We start from the raw sequence: 20,159 nt of genomic DNA, 5'->3' as shown, positions 1-20,159 counted from the left end.
GTGACCTTGGTTAAAACACATGGCGCTTAAGGAGAGCAAACATATTAAGAACAATATGCTATATATGCCAGGTCCCTTGAAACATATGCTGTGCAGATGTTTCTTTCCTGCAGCGACTGTGTCAAGCAGCAAGGATGGACCGGCTTCCAGCACCTGCTCACTGATAGCTGGATCGCCAGGGCACCCGGGGTCAGGCCCTGCTGGGTGCTGCCTGTGGGCGGCACTTTCCTGCTCTCTAATCGCCATGGTGTCCCAGCTGGGGTCAGGGCTTAGGCTTTGCTGGGCTTAGGCAGCACACAGGGGTCCCAGCTGGGGGTGGGGCTTAGGCAGTGCGGGGTTTAGGTGGCACACGGCGCCCAGATGGTGGCTCACACTCTCCCGCCCTGCCTGCAGTATGCAAATTAGCCGCCATCTTTGTTGGTAGTTAATTTGCATATCATGCTGATTAGCCCATGGGAGGCGTAGTGAAGGTAAGGTCAATTATCATCTTTGTCTATTATTAGATAGGATAGCCATTCTGTTAGAGGGGAAAGGGTTTGGGACTGTGTGAAAAAGCTTAAGCAAAGAAAAAAACATTATAGACATAGAGAACAGTATGGTGATTAACAGAGGAAAAGGAAGGTGGGGGAAGGTAGAAGAGACTAAAGGGATTAATGAGTATAGAAGGAGACTTGACTTCAGGTGGTGTACACATAATACAATATACAGATGATGTATTATAGAATTATGTACCTGAAATCTATATAATTTTATTAACCAATGTCATCCCAATAAATTCAATATAATTTTTAAAAGATTTTAATTTCAAAATACATTGACAATGACTATGTCACCTATGCATGACTTCACACCAACAAACTCAAAAATAATTGATCTATAAACCAAAATTCAATATTAATTCTTTATAATGAATTTTTTCCTACCTTGTCTTCTAGCTCACTGATGCAGTCCTCTGCTTCTTCTAGTCTACTGTTGATGCTTTCTATTGAGTTCTTTATAGCAGTGATGTCATTTTTCATTTCTTCTTGGTTCTTCTTCATTTCCTCTTGGTTCTTACACATATTGTTGAATTTGTCTTCCATTCTTTTCATCCACCTTATGACCATTTCTCTGAATTCTTTCTCTGACAGGTTGCTTGCCTCCATTGCCTCCATTTTATTTACTTCCTTTTCTGGTGATGCCTGTTTTTCTTTCATATGTGGGCTGTTTCTTTGTTTCCCCGTGATCTCTCTTCTCCAGGTGTTTAGTTATGTAGTTCTCTTTCTGCTGCATTGATTTAAAGGCACAAAATACAACACAACAAGGCACAACGCACAAGGCAATGAACACAAATGTATTCATGATACTAATAACCCCAAATAAGGTGACCACCAGAGGAAAGAGAATTAGGGGATAAGGAAGAAAGAAGAAGAGAAAAAGAAAAAATAGAAAAGAAAGAAAAAGAGTGCAAAAATGAAATTGGGAAAGGGGAAAAAAAAGTAAGAGAGAAAAGAAAGAGAATGAAATAGAAGAGGGGAAGAAACTATTTATATGGGGAGAAAACACCAATAGAACAACCACTAATCCCAACAAATTCCAACAACAGATACCTAGAGATGATTGCAAACTACAAACAACTAATATCAAGCAAGGCAAGGGAAAACAGAAGCAAAAAATAACCGAAAAAAAACAACAAAAAAAGAAAAAGCGAAACAATCTCACAAACAAGCATAAAAAAAAACCCCAATACAATCAACAATCAAGCAAACAACAACAAAACGACAGAGATTTAAAAAAAAATTGGATAGTGAAGAAAGAGAAGAGAGAGGTGTATATGTACTTACAGCAGGGGATTGGAAATTAGATATATAAGTAGGGTGAAATTTTAACAGGGGGTAAAAAGAAGGAATAGGGAAAATCTAAAGCATAAATAGGGTAAGAGAAACAGGACAACAAAAGGGGAAAAGTGAGGAAGAGAGTTCTGGCATAAAGGTAAAGTTGAGATAGAGTAAAATGATGCTAAAGGAAAGGTGAAAATAGAATGTAGAACACTAATCCCAAAATAAAATAAAGAGAAAATAAAATGACACTTTTAAAAAAAAGGTAAAATGGTAGTAGTAATAATACTGGTTAAAAATAAAAATGTAGTAATTGAAAAGGTAAAATCAGGTGACAAAAAAAGAGAAAAAAAATTTAGTTTCTTAAGTAAAAGGTGAAAAAAATAAAAATGTGCAGTAGTGAAGGTCCTTCATTTCCTCTACTCTTCTGTTTGGCACATCTTATTCCTGTCAGGTATTGAGGAGAGTGTTGAAGTTCCCTTCAATGCACTGTTCCTCCGTATTGTAAACCACAGTCCTGATTTTAAAGCAGGCAGTATTTCTTTGTTTCCCAGTCTGCCTTTATTTGTATTTACAGAAGAGTCAGTTCGTGGTTCAGCCCCTGGGTGGCAGTGTTTCTGGATTGACCTCCAAGGCTACAAGTCCTCTCTAGCCAGTATTTAGTTTTTGTTTTCCCTATCGCACTTAATACTGGTTTGGAAGAGTCGACTGCCCCAGAACTGGTTCCTTGGTCGTTACTCCCTGCTCTGATTCCCAGGTTCCACAAAAACAACTTTCTCCTGCAGTCTCTGTGAGTGACCCCAACTGGGCAATCCTATGGATTGGGTTTAATAATCAAAAGCAAAGGTTTAAGGAGGAAAAAAAAAAAAGAGCCACTTTGCGCAATTCTCCCAAAGTCTCTTCTGCACGTCCTCTCTCCCCTGGCACTAAGCACCCAGCACACTGGCAAAATCCGAGGCTGCCTTTTTGCACCCAGTCCAGCTAAGGGCTGATTTTTAGAGTTCCCTTCTGCCAGCAGCCCTGCGGGACCCCTTCCACACTCACGGATCATGCTGGCCCCAACGGCCAGGGACTTTGTGGGGTGCAGATTTCCCCCGCATGCGTTCCTCTCTCCAACCTGAATTACAAACCGCACCTTTATCTAGGCGAAATCTGACCTTTCCATGAGGAGGAGCAGGGCTCGTCTGAGTCCAAGTATTTGCGCTGCTTGAGATCCGGTGTTCCTAGGTTCGTAGCTGGACCCTGGGTGCCATGGTTGCAGGGTTTCTGGATGTATATGCTTCTGATATCAGTCACTCAAGATGGCCCGGTCTCCGAGGCTGAGCCGGCTGCTCCGGGAGAGATTTCAGCAGCAATGGAGGCTGCCCGGCTAGGGGAGCCTGATCCGGCAGTCTTCAACAGTCCCCTGGAGTATAGCTATTGCTCACCCACAAATTTACACTCTCGGTACGTCCATACACTCTCCTTTCGTTCTCTCACTCTCACATTGTCTTGCAGTCTGCCTTCCCTTCGGCAGCCATCTTCTCAAAAATCTCTATCAAACATTTAAAGAAAAATTAATACCAATGCTTCTCAAACTCTTCCAAAAATTAAAAGAATACAGAATGCTTCCAAACTCATTTCACAAAGCCAGCATTACCCTGATACCAAAACCAGACAAGAATGCCCGTCCTCCCTTCCCCTTACCCCCCCGCACCCCCCACACACACACACACAAATTGCAGGCCAATATTCTAAATGAACATAAATGCAAAAATCCTCAAAAACTATTAGCAGACTGAATTTAACAATACATTAAAAGGATTATACACAATGATCAATTTGGCTTTATTCCATTAATGCAATGATGGTTTAATATTTGTAAATCAATCAATGTGATACAGCACAAAACAAAATAAAGAATAAAAATCATATGGTCTTCTCAATACATGCAGAAAAAGCATTTGACAAAAGTCAACATCCATTTATGACCTAAAGAAAAATTTTAAACAAAACAGGTATAGCAGGAATGTACCTCAACATAATAAAGGCCATATGTACCAAACCCACATCTAATATCTAACAGAAGTATAGCAGTCAAACATCCCTCTCACAATCCGGGACCGCTGGCTCCTAACCGCTCACCTGCCTGCCTACCCAATCGCCCCTAACCACTCTGCCTGCCGGCCTGCTCGCCCCCAACTGCCCTCCCCTGCCAGCCTCATGGCCCCCAATTGCCCTCTCCTTCCAGCCTCATGGCCCCCAACTGCCCTCCCCATCTGGCCTGATGGCCCCCAACTGCACCCGGTATCCTGGAAGGTCTCCCAGTCTAATTAGCATATTACCCTTTTATTAGTATAGATATGCATGATAGGGAAAAAACCTCCAATTACTTATTGAATTCTATTCCAATATGAATTAAGCTCTTAATTTTACTGTGTAAGTCAGGTATAAGCAAAAAAATACAATCCTCTATGACAGTGGTTCTCAACCTTCTAGCCCTTTAAATACAGTTCCTCATGTTGTGACCCAACCATAAAATTATTTTCGTTGCTACTTCATAACTGTAATGTTGCTACTGTTATGAATCGTAATGTAAATATCTGATATGCAGGCTGGTCTTAGGCAACCCCTGTGAAAGGGTCGTTCGACTGCCAAAGGGGTCGCGACCCACAGGTTGAGAACTGCTGCTCTATGAGTATTTTTTTAAGGGCACAGACTTAACAAGTCTTTTTTTTTTTTTTTAAGGGTATAGACTTAACAAGTAGATGATGAGAAGATGAGAAGTCAACCAGGGGACACTGAGGCCACAAAGTTGTTAGTGACAATGGGAAGCTACTCCAGCCCTGGAATTGTAGAAACAGAGGAGACTATTGCTTAAATTTAGGAGCAAAAACTGAAATTATGCAGACCAGTCTGGGGCATGTGGCAAGGAGACATGGAGAAGTTGATGGAAATAAAATTTATGATGAGCAAAACAAACAAAATAAACACCTCGTGTATTACTATACTAAATGTTTAAATACTTGCATGTGTGTATTTTAATATAATAGCACTCCTTTAAAATAGTATACATTTTATTTTATACATTTAAGAACATCCTTCCTAATTGGGGTATTATAGGTTTCACTAGACTGCCAGGGGTCCCATGACTCTACTAATGTTGCCAACCCTCCCATGGCTCACCTAGGGACTTAGCAATTGGGATTGTCCAGTCTGAAATCCTCTCCTTGAGCTTACTGTGGCTGCCAGAGCCAACTTCCACAAATATGCCCTTCATGATAACCTAAAATATTTCTCAAAGATCAAGTAAATAATGCCTTACTCCTGGTAGCCTTCCTAGGTTGATTAGAGGAGAGCTAATAAGTTTCTCACCTTTCTGATCAAGGGATTCACATGGTTACTTTTCCACATTTCATGCTAGTTGCATTGTTAACTCAAACCCTCATCCATGAGTCCCTACTTTTGCTAATTAGAACATTTAGCCAATTTAACAATATTATATTCTACCAGAGGCCCAGTGCACGAATTCATGCATGGGTGGTGTCCCTCGGCCTGGCCGGCGATCAAGGCCTATTTGGGGGCCAGCCAGCCAGGGAAAGGTTGGCTGTGGGAGCACACTGACCACCAGGGGGAAGCTCCTGCATTGAGTGTCTGCACCCTGGTGGTCAATGCACATTATAGCAAGTGGTTGACCATTCATTTCAGCCATTCCAGTCATTCGGTCGTAATGGTCACTTAGGCTTTTATATATATACATAGACTTATGCAGGCACTGACATAAGAATATACAAGCAGAATGTGGCTTCTTGGTGTTAAAAAATCATAGGGATATAAACACATTCATTTATAACACACTCATTTTCAAGTCACACTAAAAGTAAATATCCCTTTTGAACATTAATATATAATTTTTTCACCCCAAATTTGAACCATCTAAAGTTTTAACCAATAGTATTGCAACTTCTGTTTTGTCAGAATTGATATTTTACCACATATAGCAGCTGCTATGATGATTAAAACAACAATAATCCAAGTACCCTCTTCCACAGCCTAAATCTTATAAAAAGATATGCCACAGGTGTGAGGAAAAGGGTGGATACTCCTAAAGCTAATCATTCTGTTGGTGGATTGGACTGTAGGGACTGCTGCCAAAGAGAACAAGACTAGTTTACAAAGGTGTGCTGAACAAGACATAGCCTTAATCAGAACTGACATCACCATGATCAAAATATCACAGAATTCAAAACCTCTTGTAAATATGCTTGTTTTATTTGGCTCTGGCATGGAAGTTGCATGCACATGTGTAAATTGTGGTTATATACATTAGGCACAGAATAGAGAAGAAAGATTTACATATCTTAAAGCACACCACTGCAAAAATAAGTTATTTTTTACATTCAAACTCCTTCCTTCAGTTTTGCCTGCTCAAATTCCATCTTCACCCCTACTCCCGTATGTTAAGTGTTTCCCCTAACCCTTCTTCTTGCTTTCAAGTGAGTTGGTTCTTCCTTTCTCCTCCCATTGAGACTAATCTTCCTGATATTTTAATATTGTCTTCTCATTTGTCATGATCACTTTTATCACAATCTGTTTCCACTCATCTTTCCTGTTTACCTTTCCTTGTGTTTGCCTTTCCTTCCCCTTCTATCCTGCTGTCAACATAATGCTCCCTTTTCCCTGTAACCAACCAACAGATGTCCTTTATGAGTTATGGCTTTCTGGATACTTTCTTGGAGTGTTAGCTCCAGGGCCTGAAACTGTCCTGGCAAGCTTTTTCTTGTCTACTTGGCAGGAGAGTGGGACCTATTTCCTGGTTACACACATATACACATGCACACACACACACACTTCACCATGGACCCAGTTCATCTTCAGTAAATGTTGAATGATGAATAATAGATACCATACTAATCATATAGAGACATTAAGATAATCCATTGATTTTCAACACCTCCCTACTGCCTATCCCATAGGGTTAAGGCACAGACAAAACATATAACAAAATTAATAAAAGATTTTACCCATAGTGGGCATGAACCAATTAGCAACACACAAGAATTTTATAAGCATGAAGGATAAGTAGTTTCAAAGTGATTCACAGGATCTTGCTCTTAAAATTCACAGATTGCTTTTCCATGTCAATGAAGTGAAATTATGTAGGCTGATGTTTCTGCTGGTCACATCAATTTTTAACACCTGTTGGGAACCAAGGAAAAGTATTGGGTATTAGATGATTGAAACTTCCTGCAAACAAATCAGAGATGAGCCAATGGTCTACACAACACACTGATACTTTCACAATTCATTGCCTAGTTTGCAGACTGATCTCAAATTTTCAGATGACGAGGGTCTTTCATAATTCCTTATAAGACAAAGATCATTCAGTGATAGTGACAAGACAACAAGCCTCAAAATAATGCAATATGCAGCCATTGTAGAGACACAATCCCACAGACAAATTGGAGAAAATGTCCTCATATCTATTCATTTGGAGTATTGATTTCCTTCAGAGCACCCCTTTTATTTCCTCCTTCTGCTAGTCCCTCACAGTGCCTGGATGACTGTCAGTGAGAGTCCAATATTCCAACTATTTTCTAGGCAAATACTTTGCATAAAGTTTCACCGTATGTGCAGTCCATGAGTTGGTCAGCAACAAAAACGGGTAAAGTCCTTTATGAGCTCTTGGTAAAGTTTGGGGAAATTGGTTGATAAGAAAACCACAAATATGAGGAAACAAAAAAAAATACAAAACTGAAGGAAAACTTTTGTTGCAGGTCTTGTAATCAGAGAGGATTATGGAAGAAAAATAGTTCAGGAGAAAGCAAAGAGTAAGCACACAAGGAAAGATTCTATTTGCCATGAAGAGAGATGTTAGAACCACTTCATTAATCCCAAGGCACAGTGTTTTCACATATTTAACATTCATGAAATCATAATGTGTCTGGCAATCAACAGTCTTGGAATCACTGTGAGCCAACCAGCACTCATGACAATTGTTATTATCTGTGCAAACATGAACGTCTTTGCTATTACTGGTATTATGAATGGATAAACTGCAAACCACTTAAGGATCATTTTAGGAAGGAATATGAATCCAGTCTGACAGTAAGATCAAGAAAGTGCTAAGATAAACACTTGTATAAACATGTTAGTGGCTTGGGAGAAAATCTCATAGACAATAGTGGAAGAGTTTTATGAAATTCTATATCACCAGCACCTGGGATAGTATCTGGGAAATGTCTTAACCCATTAGTGTCATGTAATTATTTTTTAAATAATAAATAAAATACTAAGAGATTTAAATATTTAAATAACAAAAGGAAAATTATGTGATATACATTGGTTAAGGCATTTTTAATATTTCTTCAAATTCAGGAACTACCTCTTCTAAGTCACTTTGATGGCAGAATAATCAATGTCCATGTATCACTACCCAACACTTCCCCAGTATTATCACTTAACATATTTAAATGATAAAAACCTATGTCTAAAAGAGTTTTACAAAACTATAAGTTCAAAATAGGATTTTCAGTATCATATTCTTGTCCCTTATTTTTGTCTTTATGGCACATGAAATAATGGGGTAACTTGTAACTAATGGTATCTTACAACTGATAAAATATGGTAGTTCAAGCTATCAAGTAGATCTCTGAGGCAGAAATTAGGAATAAAACACAGGGTTTTACATAGCTTTGCAGACAAGGAGACATGCATGGAAAGTAAGGACTACTCAGAGGGAAGGTGGGTGGGTGGGAAGAGATCAACCAAATAACTTGCATGCATATATGCATAACCCATGGACACAGACAATAGAGTGGTGAAGGCCTGGTGGGTGGGGCAGGCGGGGGAAGGGGCAGACTAGAAGAGGTCAATGGGGGAAAAAGAGAACATATGTAATACTTTCAACAATAAAGATTTTAAAAACAATAAATAAACAAACAAACAAACAAACAACTAAATAAATTCCTTGAAAAAGGTGAAGGGATTAAGCAAAAATAAAATAAAATAAAAAATAAAAGAAAGTAAGGACGCAGACCCTCAATCCCAAATGATAAAGGCTGATTTCCCCTCCATCACTGTGCTGTCCATGTTAACACACTTAAAACAGAGGGATTGGTGAAAAGCTTTGCAGGAGAGGGTGTCATTAGCAAGAAAAAGGCAGGCAGTTCACAATGCATCTCAGGGTTGGGAAATACCATTCAGACCTTTCACTGGTCACACACCTCTAATGTAGGGTTGTAGGTGAAGGTGGGTGTTATATCCATGCCATTCACAGAGATGCTGACACTGGAAATGGAGGTACTGCCCACTCCCCAGATTTCAATGTAGCCCAGATTCAAAGGGTTTGTATCCGTGATGTATTTGTTGAAAATTACATGACTCTTCATCGTATTCTGTCAAATTAGAGATAAAAAAATAAATAAATAAAGCAAAATTTGTTCAAAATTTTCCCCACCTCTTTTTAGGCACAAATGCAGGTCATGAGGTAAGACAACTTCAGAGTTACCACCTTGTGTCCTTGTAGTGGAGACCATGATTTCAGGACTTTATCACCTGTTTCAACTATCATCTAAATTTTCTTTGACTAAAAAGCACCTGCAGGGTCTGCAGAATTGCCCTGAAGTCCAAGGAGTAAAGGGTCTCAGCTATCAGGAACCTTACTTTCTATATGTGGAGAAGTCAGAAAATGTGCAGAACATTCCAAGACAATCTAAGAACAAGGACTAGATAACATCGAAATAGCTTGTCCATCTCTGCCTCACTAAACTGGAATAAGTTACTGACAAAACATGAATGGGTCTAGTCACAGAAAACTTCTGGTAGCATACTAAATCTATCTGAAGTCTAGAGAAAGGAAAGGATGCAAATTAGCAAGGTAGGCAGTGAAGGAATTCTAGGTGGTACTTTATGCCCTTATGATCTCCAGCATCCTACGAAGCCAGTAGAACTCTAGTGCCCCTTCATAGTATCAGTCACACTCACCTGAATGGCAGAAAAGCGGGCCATGTAATAGAGTCCCTTTTCATAGGTGTCTGCAAACAAACAAGGTAAACATGATCTGGAGTTATGCTTAGAATTCTCATTGCCTACTTGTCTTTTTTTTTCTTTACTGATTTCCATTTTGTGATTTAAGACGTATTTATAGAGATTAGTCAGACTCTTGCCCCCACCCTCAATTTGCACAGGATGTTTGAAATGGGTGTGTGTAGACACGGCTGTCTGGCAGACGCACTTCACATGATGCGGTTTCCCTTTAATCCACTTGTCTCCCTTGTTATCTACCACTCCCAACATCTTCCTGGTCACCTCAGAACTTCCCGATTCTTTCTGCTAGAAGCACGCATATGTGAACATACATGATGTAGACACATATCACAATCACCAAGAATGGTGTCTTGGTCAGTTTGTCTTAAGAGATATCAGGCAATTTCTTAACCGTAAACTCCAGAGAACAAAGAAACCCAAAGAAAAGCCTCCAGTGAAGGTGGCCTTATCAGAGCCTTGTTACAGGTATTCCCATCCTACTTCCTACCCTGTGGCTTTCTCACTTGTTTCCAATTTGCTTACTGCTCACTCGATCAGAGGGCCTTGGCTAGCCTCTAGAATTGTGCTGTCCAAGGTAGCCTCTGACAAAATGTAGCTCTTTAAATTACAATTAATTAAAATTAAATAAAATTGAAAGTTTAGTTCCTCAGATACACTTGTCACATTTCAAATTCTTAGTAGCCACCTATGCCTAATGGCTATCACTGTGGGCAACAGAATTATAGAACATTTCCATCACTGCAAAAAGTTGGATTAGACAGCACTGGCCTAGAAATAGCTAATGATAATTAAACCATCCTCCTGAAAGTTCACCAATTCCTGTAACTCCTAATGAAAAATTCCCTCAAATAAATAGCACAGTTGATAGAGGTATTGTCACTCTTACTGGGACAATAAACCATGCAATTAGGGAATGTGCTTTTGGACATACACCATATAGAAGTATACTTCAATTGGTTCAAAGAAATTTTCGCTTTGGCTCGGACAGTGGATAATGGTGAGAGATTCCCAGCTAAGCTTCATTTACATGCAGCATAAGGATCAAGCACACTATGTACTACTTCAAACAGCTATATATATATATAAAAAAATGAAAAATTGCTTTAACATGAAAAATGAAAAGCAGGCCTATAATATATCCAGGAACCCAGTCAATGGTACAGACATGAATCTGAGGCAACCCTTACTCACCAATGCTTTGCCCATCATCCCAGAAGAGCAAACCTTCAGCAGTTCCCTTATCGTCCAAGGCAACTTTGAAGCCTAGGAATTTCCGGCGGCTATAGTGAAGTGGGAGAGAGGCATTAGTTAAAAACCAAGGCACAGTCTCAAACCAAGAGTATTCAAAAAACATAAAGGAAGTCCTTCATGCTATAAAGACTGAGAGTCAGATTTCAAGATACTCGTGACCTACTTCTAGTTTTGTCTCCATTTGCTCTATGACTTCATACCAGAATGAATTAATTAATGAATGAAGCAAGGGGAGTTTTCCTTTAAGGTTCTATAAGCTCCACCAGACACTACAAGCAAACTCATTAGATTCCTTCCCTCCCCCATTGTGAGGAAGGATCTGATGTTGTGATCTTTCTTCTTTTATGACCTAACTTCCTAAATATGTATATAGTGAGTTTTGTCTTTAGTTCATTGCATTTTTAACTAAATTTTTGGACTTAAATTCATAGGGCTCTAAGAATTTTAGCTTGACATCAGACAGACATAGATTTTAGTCCATCTTCAACTACTTACTAACTATGTGACTCTGAATTAATCAATGCCTGCTCCCCAGGTCTCAATGAAGCCTCTTTGCTTTTCTATAAAATGAGGATAATAACAGTACTTACACTATAAGTGTTTATTTTTAACTTTTTTAAAGAAAAAATAGAAATTTTCATACTATTTCAGTTCTAAGTACACAGCAAGTTTTCATTTGCTGTTAGCTATTATTTATTATATAGGCTTAGGTCTAGAATTTTTAAATCCATGTATGATGAGGAATCTCACCCTCAGGTATCAGCTGCATTATGGCTTACACAATTTTCCTGCAATAGTTTCTTCCATTTCAATTATCACTAATTAGACCTAGCATTTAACCCACTTAGATTTAAAATAGTTGTTGATAATTGTTCAAAGAGCAGAGAGTCTGAAAAAAACAAACCAGGTAACAAAAAATGTTTAGTACAACTGCTTTTAGACCCAAGAGTACTGCTTACAGTGGACTCCACCAAGATCTGAGCTAACTGGTCCCATCGCTCACCTTAAGTGGGTGTTCTGTGCAGGCTCTTGCCAGGGCAGGATATAGCCCCCACGGACATGAAGATTAATGTGGTCAAGAGGGGCTGGCAAAGTCTTCCATGCTCCCCTTGCTTTAATGTCCACACCCTGAGGGCCAGAAGAAAGTCGGAGATGATGAAGGAGACAACACACCTCTGAACAGTGCATTTACCAGACATCCACTCTTCCAAACTTGCTGCCTATTCATGATCCATCCACACGTACCTGTTATACATTTTCCCACATTCACCCAGCAGTATGGTGATTATGAAAGGGAAGGAGGTGAGGGGGGAGTGAGAGGTAAAGGGGGTCAAATATATGGAGATGGAAGATTTGACTTTGGGTGGTGGGCACACAATGCAATATACAACTATAGAATTGCACACTTGAAACATATAATTTTTTACCTGATGTCACCCCATACATTTAACAATAAAAATGTTGCCCTGAAGTGGCTCCAGAAGACCCTATTTTTCCAGATGAGTTTCTGGGCTCAGACGAGCCTAGAAACATTCTACAACAGAGAATGTGTTCACCCTGAATTTCCAAATGCAACTGCATTGCTCCAGTGCACAAGGGTAGGGCCCTTCCTTCTGTGTGCATTTTACACTCGCTTTCCTTGGGGAATTAGGTTTAACAACTCCTCTTTGAGCATCTATGCTGGAGAAGGAGACATGGAATAAAAAGAGAGGAAAAGGCCCCTGCACTTATGAACTTTTCCACGGGGGGAAAATTAAACAAAAACTATAGTTTACAGAATAATTTCCTGTGTTTACTAGTGTTACCACCATTGTGAATAGTGGTGGTAAAAGGAAAGATAAAAACTAACACATTAAGAACACCCACAAAGGCCAGGGAATAAGTGAGATACTTCATGTGTTATTTCACAATTCTGTGAAGGAAGTGGTTCTCCCTGACTTGGAGGTGAGAAAACAGAGGCTACAAGGTTAAAGGTGACCTGTGCAAGATTAACATCAGGGGAGTTACAGAGCCACAATGTGAGCGGAGGTCTGTCAGATTCTAAAGCCTGTGCACGCTCCCATTTTCCCGGGCTGTATAAATAATCAGAAAAACTTACCGTGTAGTAATCATACCAGCGGGCTCTAGGGAAGTATGCAGTGACATTTCTTGCATTCTAAAATCAAACACAAATAAGTCATGGGCAGTGGGCTCAGTTATCTAAGGCAGACTAACCAACTTGGTCAAAATAACAGTGATGGCCTTTGACCCACACACTTCATCTCTCTAGAGGACAGGACTGTGGGGAAGCCTTCCTTCTCTCCCTACTTCAAATGGGAGATTTGCCTGCCCTATGCTTGCGGCTTCTGTAAAGTCCTTCGGGATCCAGGATTTTGGAGAAGAATTATTATCTGCTTACAGACTTAACTCACATACACCCTCTTGAAAGAAACAAAGTTGGGTCTGGGGCAGAGGAAAACTTTGTAGCTTTACATGCCAATACTTCAGAGATTCTGATTAGTGCACTAAGTTTTGAAGAAGATGCAATTACCTGATGCTTTGATCAGAAGCCTAATCATCAACAGTAAAGGTAAGGAAATGGCTTTTGCTACTTGAAGACCTCCTATAGAAGGAAGGGAAGGCCTAGCCCTCAACAGTAAGATTATACACGTTGTTTCAAATGATCCTTATGAAAAGTTTTGTTTTAATGGTGACAGAGGACTGTAATGAATCTTTACAGTATTGCCCCCACCTGATCACACTCCTTACTTCAGTTAATGAAGAAATTAGTATATCTTCAAATATATCATAAGGTTTCTTCCTTCTCTATGAATGAATCAGAATCTGTTATGATGATTTTAAAGATGAGGGAGCTGAGGACCAGAACCCCTAAGTGATGGACTTCAACTCAGAGAGAGAGGAAGAGACAGGCAGAATAAGAAGCCACTGCTCAGGACCCCCACCAGATCAGGCCTCTTCTCCTCCCCCCATTCACCAGGCTTCGTAACTAGGACCTCTGCTCATCAGAGGCCTCCATACTTACAGGCACCAGGACAGGGCTGACCAGGAAGGCTGGGCCCAGCAGGAACTGTTGATCTATGTTCCAGGTCACCCGGTCTGACACAAACCTGGAAAGACAAACCAAGGTACCATAATCAGGGTGCCAATAGGGCTCCAGGCTAAGGCCTTGAAGAAACTCCTCAAGTTCAGACCCAAGTCAGAAATCCAGCTTCTCTACCTTAAATTAATTTTTCTACCTTAATCAGATATACATTCTCTTTCTGCATATTATGTTCTTCAAACTCCAGACATGATTAGACTTAGACATGTTCTCACCTATAGATATCTCCATGTTTCTTAACCATGGCACATCCTAAATGCAAGAATGGCCTTCAACACTCAGATCTCCCCCTGGAATGCCTATGATCTGAGCTTCTATAAAAGATAGGTAGGTCTACATATGCTTAATCTAGAAAGAAATTATTCTGTATTGTATCATTTTGAAAAAATAAATTAAATTCAATAGTCTCTTATTAAAGATCCAGGGTATCAGTGACACCGTGCTAGATAACATATTCAGGTGCCTAGAAAGCTTATGGCAAAAGGCAATCATGTCTTTAATTTAATTTGGAAGAACTGTTTTCTTCAACTGACACCACAGAGAATAAAATTATCCCTTAGTCATCGGGATTCCAGCTAAACACTCACTCATGGAGAAGAGGCCGCACAACAGTACTGCCCTCTGTGTGGGCCAGGTGCATCAGAGTGTAAAGATATGGCAAGAGGGTATATCTGGTCTGCAGGACACTTTTGGAGATTTTCACAAACTCATCATCCCAGGATACAGGGTCTTGCCTCTAAAGGACAAAAGGAGGAATTTTAGAGCTCACTGTAGGGGAGCTGGGGTACTTGAGGTCACTGAACATTTATTACAAATGAAAATCACAATTAACTAAATCAAAGATGATTATAGATAAGACACACAGAATATTAGACTGAAAGAGGTCACTGAAGCTCTCCTAGGACAGCTGATAAAATTTCCCCATAAGACATTCTTTTTGGAGATATATTTGCTACAACGCTGCCTAAACAAAAAGAATAATCTAAAGAACACTGGTGAAGATGGTTCACTGAACCATAAGGATCTTTTCATGTATCTATTGGCCATTTGTATGTCTTCTTCGGAAAAATGTCTGTTCAGTTCCCCTGCCCATTTTTAAAATCAGATTACTTGGGTGTTTTTTTGGTTGAGTTGTGTGAGTTCCTTACATATTTTGGATATTAACCCTTTATCAGATATGTGATTTTCAAATATTTTCTCCAATTCTGTAGGTTGCCTTTTCATTTTTTAAAATTGTTTCTTTGGCTGTGCAGCAGCTTTTGAGTTTTATGTTGACCCATTTATTTATTTTTGTTGATTGTTCTTTTGGAGTCCCATCAAAAAAATCATTTCCAAGGCCAATGTCAAGAAACATTTTCCCCATGTTTTCTTTTAGGAGTTATATGGTTTCAAGTTTTATGACTAAGTCATTAAACCATTCTGAGTTAATTTTGTGAATGGTGCAAGATAGGGAACCAATTTCTCAACACCATTTATTGATGACACTATCCTTTATTAATGAGTATTCTTGGCTCCCTGGTAAAATATTAGTTGATAGCTTAAGCAAGGTTTTATTTCTGGGCTCTAGATTCTGTTGTATTGATCTGTGTTTCTATTTTTAAGCCAATACTATACTACTTTGATTACTACAGTTTTATAATATAATTTGATATCAGCAAGCATGATGCCTCCAAATGTGTTCTTCTTTCTCAGATTGCTTTGGCTATTAGGGGTCTTTTTTTGTTTGAAAAGTATTTTAAGTTTTTTTTTCGATATCTGTGAAAAATTCCATTGGAATTTTGATAGGGATTGCACTAAATCTATAGATGGTTTGGGGTAGTACAGACATTTTAAGAATATTAATTATTCTGATCCATGAACATGAGATCTTTCCATTTGTTTTTGTCTTCTTCAACTTCTTTAATCAATAACTTATAGTTTTCAGTATACAGATCTTTCACCTCATTGGTTAAATGTATTCCTAAGTATTGCTTATTGCTTCTTGATGCTCTTGTGAATGGGATTGTTTTCTTTATTTCTTTTCATGTGTTTTATTATTAGTGTATAGAAATGCAAAAGTCATTTCTGTATGTTGATTGTGTATTCTGCAACTTTACTGAATTTATTGATAACTTAGTTTTTTGGTAACATCTTTCGTATGCTCTCCATATAAGATCATATAAGTTGTAAACAGAGATAATTTACTTCTTTTCTTATTTGAATGCCTTTTGTTTCTTTTTCTCATCTGATTGTTCTGGCTAGGACTTGCAGTATGATGTTGAATAGAAATAGTGAGAGTGGGAACCCTTGTCTTGTTCATGATCTTATAGAAAAAGCTTTTAAACTTTCACTACTGAGTATGATGTAAACTGTGGGCTTGTCTTACTTCATTATGTTGAAGTACATTCCTCTTATAACCAATTTTTTGAGAGTTTTTATCATGAAAGGATATTGTATTTTGTCAAATGGTGTTTTTTTCTGTACCTCTTGAAATAATCATATGATTTTTATCTTCATCCTTTTAATGTGGTATATCACATTTATTAATTTGTATATGTGAAACCATCTTTACGCCCATGTTTTTTTCTGTACCTCTTGAAATAATCATATGATTTGTTATCTTCATCCTATTAATGTGGTATATCACATTTATTGATTTGTATATGTGGAACCATCTTTACGCCCGAAGGTTAAACCCTACTTGAGCATGTTGTGTGAATCTTTCAATGTGCTATGAAATTTGGTGTGCTAATTTCTGGATCTATATTCATCAGGGATATTGGTCTGTAGTTTTCTTATAGTGCCCTTATCTGGTTTTAGTAACAAGGTAATTCTGATCCTCTACAATGTGTTTGGGAGTATGAAATCCTCTTCAGTTTTGGGAAAGAGTTTGAGAAAGATTGGCATTAATTCTTCTTTAAATGTTTGATAGAATTCTCCAGGGAAAACATCTGGCTTTTCTTTGTTGGGAGATTTTTTTATTACTGATTCAATCTACTTACTCATTATTGGTCTGTTCAGGTTCTCTATTTCTTCATGATTCAGTCTTGGTAGGTTGTATGTTAATGGTTTTTGCCCCAGGCTGTACGTTTCCAGGAATTTATACATTTCTTCTAGGTTGCCCAACTTGTTGGCATATAGTCTCTTATAATCCTTGGTATATCTGTTGTAATGTCCCTTTTTCATTTATAATTTTAGTTATTTGAGACTTCTTTATTTTTTTCATAGGAATTCCAGCTAATCGTTTGTCAATTTTATTTCTTTTCAAAGAAACAGCTCTTAGTTTTGCTGTTCTTTTCTATTACTTTTTTGATGTCTATTTCATTTATTTCTGTCCTGATCTTTGTTATTTCCTTTCTTCTGCTAACTTTGTTCTTTTTCTACTCATTTGAGGTACAAAGTTAGGTTGTTTACTTGAGATCTTTCTTTCTTCTGAATGATTCTCTCTTAGAACTGCTTTTGTTACATCTCATAAGTTTTAGTATGTGTTCTTCCATTTTCATTTGTTTCCAAATATTTTTTATTTATCTTATGATTTCTCTTTTCACCCATTGGTTGTTTAATTTGCACATATTTGTCAATTTTCCAGTTTTTTTCTGTTATTGATTTCTAGTTTCCAAAGAAGACATTCAAATGGCCAACAGGTGCATGAAAAGATGCCCAACATCACTAATCATCAGGAAAACACAAATCAAAATCATAATGAAATATCACCTCACACATGTTAGAATGGTTATTATCAAAAAGACAAAAGAAACCCAGTGTTGGTGAGGATGTGGAGAAAAGGAAACCATTTGTGCACTGTTGGTGGGAATTTAAACTGGTACAGCTACTATGGAAAATAGCATGGCAGTTCCTCAGAAAATTTAAAAAAGACTACCACATAATTCAACTATATGAAATTTGTCTCTTGAAGAGATATCTGCACTCCCATGTTCATTGCTGTGCCATTCAAGATAGCCAAGACATGAAAATAACCTAGATGACCACTGATGGATGAGTGGATAAGGAAGATGTGATATGTACACAATGGAATATTATCCAGCCACAAGAAAAAAGGATATCCTGCCATTTGCAGCAACATGAATGGATCTTTATGGCATAATGCTAAGTGAAATAAAGTCAGACACAGAAAGACAACTACTGAGTGATAACACTTATCTAAAATATAGGAATCTAAAAGGGAATCTTAATAAGTAGAACTCACAGAAACAGAGTAGAATGGTGGTAATCAGAAGCTGGGTGTTGGGGAAAATAGAGAGATGTCAGTCAAAGGGTAAAAATTTCCAGTTATAAAATAAATACAGGGTGGGGCAAAAGTAGATTTATAGTTGTTCATATGGAAAATAATACATTAATTATTAAATCATTATACAAGAATAAACTTTGTGTTTTGCATACTCACAACTGTAAACCAACTTTTGCCCCCTGCTGCATTTTCTGGGGATTTAATGTACAGCATGATGAATACAGTTAAAAATACTGTCTTATATATTTGAAAGTTGCCAAGAGAGTAGATGTTAAATGTCATCATTACAAAAAAGAAATGGAAATTATCTGAAGTGATGAAGGTGTTAACTAACCCAAGTGTACTAATCATTTCACAATATATACGTGTATTAAAAAAGAAAAGAAACAAGAGGGTTTAACGGGTTTATAGATATCAGTGGGGAATATGACCAACTCAAAATTGGACCCGTGTTCCTAGTGATAACCTCATCCTACCCTTGTCCCGATGGTGTTGTGGTTCCTTGAAAAGGGGTAAAAGGCCCCCAGTTGCATCCAGCGAGCACACATCTCATATTCAGCATCTCGAAAGAACCCACAGATATCTGCTCCTGTCTGAGACAAGATGGAATAAAATGCTCCTGTTGATGATTTCTGAACGACGTTATCACTTTCTTGGGGATTAGGGGTGATCCAAAGGGCACTTACATAGGATATGCCAAAGAGGCTGAACTCCATCATGCCTGCAAGGAGAACCACAGTGTGTCAGACACACCATTCCCGACCCGCTTCCTACCCACTCCTCAGAGAATCCTTTAGCAAGGATCCCACCTCCCCTCCCCACCACACACCAATGATAGACTTCTTCAGCTGGTCCCATGCAGCCGTGTTGTCTCCCAGCCAGTGTCCTGCCCAGCGGCCAGAAGAGGGGAACGTGGAGCGGGTAATGACGATCCCTCTTTCTCCTGTCACCTCTTGCACAGCTCTGGTTGGAGGGGAACAAGGAGATGATTGAGATCAGAACAGGGGAAGAAAGGCCACAAACCTTCTCCTCCTAGAACTTCTGACCCCAGGCCATGGTGACAACATGTTTCCTGTTACTGGAGGAAAAAGGGAAATCTGAGCTATAGTGAGGTTCCCATTGACCAATCCCAGGTGGATGGGGAGAATAACACATATACCTTTAGATTATTTACACTGTTTTACAAAGGACTTCACTATGCAATAAACTCACTGGATCACCTAAAAACAATAAGTAATCACCAAATCTTACTATTTATTTACTCGGTACTTAGTTTTCTATATTTTGGGGAGAAGAAGGTGAATTCCTTTATAAAGCTTTCCTTAGAATAATTCTTATTATTCAGGGACTGAGCTCACAAAATTGGACAAGGCTAATTCAATAGAACACTAGTTGTCTATCCCAACATGAATGACCCCCCAAATTCCTTTATAAAGCTTTCCTTAGAATAATTCTTATTGTTCAGGGACTGAGCTCACAAAATGGACAAGGCTAATTCAATAGAACGCTAGTTGTCTAACCCAACATGAATGACCCCCGCAAAAAATCCCAAAAGAGGTAAGTGACTTTTGAAATAAAGGAACTATCTGATCCTCTACACTCTCTTTGCGTCTTATATGTCATGTTGTTACAGCATCAGCTGCACTGTGTGATAATGGCCTATGTCATCTCCACTAGGACTGTGGTCTCTCACTGGCAGGACCAGCCCTTATTTAAAACTGTCCTGTTAACTATG

At 38.7% G+C, this 20,159-nt stretch overlaps 1 protein-coding gene across 3 annotated transcripts in view; it reads right to left on the bottom strand.

The window, feature by feature from the left end:
- Positions 1–6,049: 6,049 nt before the first annotated feature.
- MGAM (maltase-glucoamylase) overlaps positions 6,050–20,159 on the bottom strand; it is an 80,239-nt gene continuing 66,129 nt past the window's right edge. For all 3 annotated transcript variants that reach the window (XM_014546745.1, XM_005875032.2, XM_005875033.2), the window contains exons 38-48: positions 19,254–19,387; positions 19,111–19,145; positions 18,901–19,017; positions 14,784–14,932; positions 14,119–14,203; positions 13,195–13,251; positions 12,100–12,224; positions 11,037–11,125; positions 9,783–9,832; positions 9,023–9,193; positions 6,050–6,995 (exon numbers count right to left, since the gene is read on the bottom strand). In XM_014546745.1, coding sequence (XP_014402231.1) covers positions 6,918–6,995; positions 9,023–9,193; positions 9,783–9,832; positions 11,037–11,125; positions 12,100–12,224; positions 13,195–13,251; positions 14,119–14,203; positions 14,784–14,932; positions 18,901–19,017; positions 19,111–19,145; positions 19,254–19,387 — 1,090 coding nt within the window. In that variant the 3' untranslated portion in view covers positions 6,050–6,917. The remainder of the gene's footprint in view (positions 6,996–9,022; positions 9,194–9,782; positions 9,833–11,036; positions 11,126–12,099; positions 12,225–13,194; positions 13,252–14,118; positions 14,204–14,783; positions 14,933–18,900; positions 19,018–19,110; positions 19,146–19,253; positions 19,388–20,159) is intronic.

This window comes from Myotis brandtii, unplaced genomic scaffold (assembly GCF_000412655.1).
Source record: "Myotis brandtii unplaced genomic scaffold, ASM41265v1 scaffold455, whole genome shotgun sequence".
NCBI classification, from domain to species: Eukaryota; Metazoa; Chordata; class Mammalia; order Chiroptera; family Vespertilionidae; genus Myotis; species Myotis brandtii.
Note: the sequence above shows the minus strand (reverse complement) of the source record. Positions and strands in the feature narration are given on the sequence as shown.